This window comes from Perca flavescens, chromosome 15, assembly GCF_004354835.1.
Source record: "Perca flavescens isolate YP-PL-M2 chromosome 15, PFLA_1.0, whole genome shotgun sequence".
Taxonomy (NCBI): domain Eukaryota; kingdom Metazoa; phylum Chordata; class Actinopteri; order Perciformes; family Percidae; genus Perca; species Perca flavescens.
In genome coordinates, this window is record NC_041345.1 from 31,506,315 (window position 1) to 31,511,166 (window position 4,852).

Here is a 4,852-nt window from a genome sequence, read left to right on the forward strand (position 1 = left end):
ACTTCCTCAGGTCAAACCATAGAGCATATTAACCTCCTTCTATCAGCCAAATATCGTCCTGTTATTTCCTTTTATCACAGAGTTACAGGCGATAAACGAGTTTTGATGGTCGAAAGTAAACTTCATTAGCAGTTACATTTTTTCAAATTATTAATGAGTGTTTTTCATTTAAAGGTTCGATTACGTGCTTATTCAGTAGATCATTTAGTGTTCTCCACAATCCCAGACTTTCATATTGCATGCTTGTTTACATGGAAAGCAAAACGGGCTATAATGACATATGTCTGTCGGGACAGTTGAATCAGCTGTTGCAATTGTCCTGACCAGGCTGTAACTCCATGTATTTTAAGTAAATGCACAAATATCATTGTTCATCCAATAATTTATGGATGTGAGACATGGAAAAGCAGTTTTAGAAAGATGAAAATATATTTGGGCCCAAAAGGTAGGGGGTCGAGTTTCCCCATATTATCCTGTGGAAACTGACGGTCTGTGGGTCTTTAAGGTCCCATGTTATCCTATGGAGACTGTCATGAATCCAGCATCCTGAGCCTGTTTTGCCAATGTTTTGTTTTCTGCTCTAACCTGAAGTTCGTTTTTTCCTGAGTTTTCCTTAACACATCCCGGCTGATTCACCAACTGCTTTCACCTGCTGCAATCTGCACACACTATCCTGATTACCATCATCTGCACCATAAAAGCCGTGACCAGACATCAATTCCCTGCCGGATCGTTAGCGTTACCAGTATGTTTTTGCTCTCGAGTCAAGCTTCTAGTTTTGTAAAGTCTTTTGCTGTTTTTGCTCTTTTTTGCCTGTCGCTAATCAGCCGCCTGTTCCTCTGCCTACAGTTCTTCACCTGGATTGTCACTCTCACCTGCCTCGCTGTTGACTTCACTGCAGTACATTTGGATCAGCACAAAACCCTGCCACCTTCCAGCCCCACTCCCTGCCGACCAACTGGACCACACCATTTCCATATTCTATTCCAAATAAATACCCCCCTTTATATCTACTTACCTTGTCCTGGTCTGCGTTTGGGTTTCTGCACTTGACTAATCCTGACCGAACGATCCGGCCAAGATGAACCCAGCAGATCTGGACTCAGTACGGCATGCCATTTCCCAGCAAGTATTAAAGAGGGAGACGAATGGCTGACGGGATTTAATACTCCTATGGGCCACTTTGAGTATCTGGTCATGCCATTTTGGCTCAATAATGCCCTGGCAGTTTTCCAGAGTATGGTTAACGACGTTCTGAGAGACCTGATCGTCGTTTTGTGTTTGTTACTTGGATGACATTCTTGTGTTTTCTGAAGATCTGCTTAACCATGTCCTGCATGTCAAACAGGTTCTGCAGCGGTTATTGGAGAACCGGCTGTTCGTTAAGGCTGAGAAATGTGATTTTCACGCCCACACCACCTCCTTCCTCGGTTACATAATCTCCGAGGGTCAGTTGAAGATGGATCTTGAGAAAGTTAAGGCGGTACTCGATTGGCCTCATCCCGAGTCCAGGTTGCAACTCCAGAGGTTTCTGGGGTTTGCAAATTTCTACAGACGGTTCATCCACGATTATAGCTGAGTGGCCGCTCCGCTCACTGCCCTGACTTCAAGTTCTAGATCATTCAGTTGGAATCCGGCAGCTAACAAGGCTTTCCTGGATCTGAAAAAACGCTCCACGGATGCACCTATCCTCTCTCACCCAGATACGTCTCGTCAGTTCGTTGTGGAAGTGGATGCTTCTGAGTGGCGCCACTGGCTGGAGGGGGCTGAACTGCAGTTTGTGGTTTGGACAGACCACAAAAACCTTGCATATTTGCAATCTGCCAGACGTCTGAACTCACGACAAGCCAGGTGGGCCTTGTCTTTTTTGGACGCTTCAATTTTTCTCTCACCTTTCGACCTGGCTCACGGAACGGCAAGGCAGACGCTCTTTCACGGATGTTTTCCATAGCACTGAAAGATGAGGTTACACCGGAGACTTTTCTGCCACAGAAGCTCGTCATGGGTGCTGTCACCTGGAGGATCGAGGAGGAAGTGATGACAGCCCTTCGGACTCAGCCCAGTCCTGGTAATGGTCCGCCAGGTCGTCCGTTTGTGCCCGACTCTGTCCATTCTGCTGTGCTTCAGTGGGCCCACGCCAGCAAGATGGCTTGTCCCCCCGGTGTGGCTAGGACTATGGCCTTACTGCGCAGATGGTTTAGGTGGCCTGCCATGGGAGACCAGACTCGGAGTTTCGTTGCTGCATGCCCGGTGTGCGCTCAAAATAAGGGAACCAATCGACCCAGCTCTGGACTTGTGCATCCTCTGCCCATTCCTCAGCGACCTTGGTCGCATCTGGCTCTGGATTTTGTGTCCGGGTTGCCCTTATCTGAAGGGAACACCGTTGTCCTGACGGTAGTGGACAGATTCAGTAAGTTTGCTCACTTTCATCATAAACCCAGCCGTGGTCCGTCTAAAATTGCCCAAGACCCTCAGAGTGGGGGGTACTGTCATGAATCCAGCATCCTGAGCCTGTTTTGCCAATGTTTTGTTTTCTGCTCTAACCGGAAGTTCGTTGTTTTCCTGAACACATCACGGCTGATTCACCAACTGCTTTCACCTGCTGCAATCTACACACCCGGTTCTGATTACCATCCTCTGCACCATAAAAGCCATGACCAGACATCCATTCCCTGCCAGATCGTTGGCGTTACCAGTACGTTTTTGCTCTCGAGTCAAGCTTCTAGTTTTGTAAAGTCTTTTGCTGTTTTTGCTCTTTTTTGCCTGTCGCTAATCAGCCGCCTGTTCCTCTGCCTACAGTTCTTCACCTGGATTGTCACTCTCACCTGCCTGGCTGTTGACTTCACTGCAGTACATTTGGATCAGCACAAAACCCTGCCACCTTCCAGCCCCACTCCCTGCCGACCAACTGGACCACACCATTTCCACGTTCTATTCCAAATAAATACCCCCCTTTATATCTACTTACCTTGTCCTGGTCTGCGTTTGGGTTTCTGCACTTGACTAATCCTGACAGAGACTGACGGGCTGTGGGGCGTTAAGGGCACTTATTTGGATGTGCAGTGGCCTAACACACTTAAAAAAAACCTAGTGAAATGACATTTTCTACAATAGAAACATGATATCAATGGGGAAAACGTACTGCTATAAAAACGGCAGAATCATCCACAGTGCATGATATTTCAATAACCACTTCATACACGCTTCACAATGATGGCAAACAGACATTCACGAAGACGTATAGCCCAGCAGCAATCTAAGTTACATATTTGTGGAAGAACAAAGTTTTTGTTTGCTAAGAATCAACTCAAAGAATGACACAATGGAGCTATAACCTGCCAGTTCACGCCAATGAGACAGTGTATCATCTCCATAGCAACGACACTTTGTTTCCCATTATTAGTTGCTATTTAAAGAGTTAAACCCTGGCGGGGTTGAGCCCGGTTTATGAACACCTCTCCCCATTCCAACCTTTGTCCACACACACACACACACACACACACACAGCCTCAGCTCGTCTTTCATCACTCGGTCAACACCGCACACAATCCCTGCTCCACACTCTGAGGACGGCCAATAAAAGAAGGGAAAAGCTCCGTTTGCAGAATGATACTGGTGGAAGTATTCAGATCCTTTACTGCAGTAAAAGTACTAATATCACACTGTTAAACACGGTAAAAGTCTGGAAGTATCATCAGGGAAATGGGGTTAATCTCGAAAAAGCGACAAAACGCCAAAAGGCGACAAATTTCAGAAAAAGCAGCAAAACTGTTGGAAATTAATAAAGGCGACACGTATCGCAAAAAACGGCAAAAATACGCATCAACCTTAAAAAAGAAAAAAACCTTTTAAAAAATAAATTAGAAAAAGCCCAGTTTGGATTATTGGAGACAGGCGTTGGAAACGTTTTTGTCATTTTTGAGGGGGATATTTATTATTATTTTTTCTACTATTTTTTTGATGTTATGAACCCCCCCCCCACCCCCGCGCCACAATGTTGAACCCAAAGTTACGCCCTCCGGCACACAGACACTCAGACACACCCAGACACACACAGACACACCCAGACACACACACACTCAGAAAAACACAGACACACACAGTGAGACACACACACACACACACACACACACACACACACACACACACACACACACACACACAAACAGACACTTACACATACACACACACTTACTCATACACACACCACACACACACACCATCTCAGCGTGACTTGTAGCTGTTATATTGTCGGCTAGTTTCCTTCAGAATCAAACATCAGATGTTATAAACTACATGTGTTCTGTGTGCAGGAATCTGAATGTGTAAACTAACTAGTAACTAAAGCTGGAACAGATGAATGTAGCGGAGTAACTAAAGTAACTAGTAACTAAAGCTGGAACAGATGAATGTAGCGGAGTAACTAAAGTAACTAGTAACTAAAGCTGGAACAGATGAATGTAGCGGAGTAACTAAAGTAACTAGTAACTAAAGCTGGAACAGATGAATGTAGCGGAGTAACTAAAGTAACTAGTAACTAAAGCTGGAACAGATGAATGTAGTGGAGTAAAAAGTCCAATATTTCTCTCTGAAATGTAGCAGAGTACAAGTAGAAAGTGGCATGAAAAGAAAAGACTCAAGTAAAGTACAAGTACCTCAACATCTGGTACTGAAGTACAGTACAGTACCGCCGCAGGCTGATATTTGTGTTTTTACATTTAGGACTTTGAATTAATAGTCCATTGAGATACAGATAGCTTGACTCACTGACCAATCAGAAGAGACACCATCTGATTGTGACGCAGCTCTGCAGTCGGTTAGTCACGTGACTTTTGATCTGTGTTCCGGGATA

General features: G+C 45.1%; 1 protein-coding gene across 1 annotated transcript; it reads left to right on the forward strand.

The window, feature by feature from the left end:
- Window positions 1-1,770: 1,770 nt before the first annotated feature.
- Window positions 1,771-3,003, forward strand: LOC114570230 (uncharacterized). Its single transcript, XM_028600477.1, has 3 exons — window positions 1,771-2,410; window positions 2,652-2,695; window positions 2,800-3,003. The coding sequence occupies exons 1-3, from the start codon at window positions 1,939-1,941 to the stop codon at window positions 3,001-3,003; spliced, it is 720 nt and encodes a 239-aa protein (XP_028456278.1). The 5' UTR covers window positions 1,771-1,938.
- Window positions 3,004-4,852: the final 1,849 nt, after the last annotated feature.

What these genes read in the sequence shown, in the direction of transcription:
- LOC114570230 (XM_028600477.1), top strand. Translation starts at nt 1,939, where the DNA reads ATGTTTTCCATAGCACTGAAAGATGAGGTTACACCGGAGACTTTTCTG. An exon ending in GACGGTAGTGGACAGATTCA is followed by an intron (nt 2,411 to 2,651) that starts GTAAGTTTGCTC and finishes GCACCATAAAAG; the next exon opens with CCATGACCAGACATCCATTC. An exon ending in CCAGATCGTTGGCGTTACCA is followed by an intron (nt 2,696 to 2,799) that starts GTACGTTTTTGC and finishes CTCTGCCTACAG; the next exon opens with TTCTTCACCTGGATTGTCAC.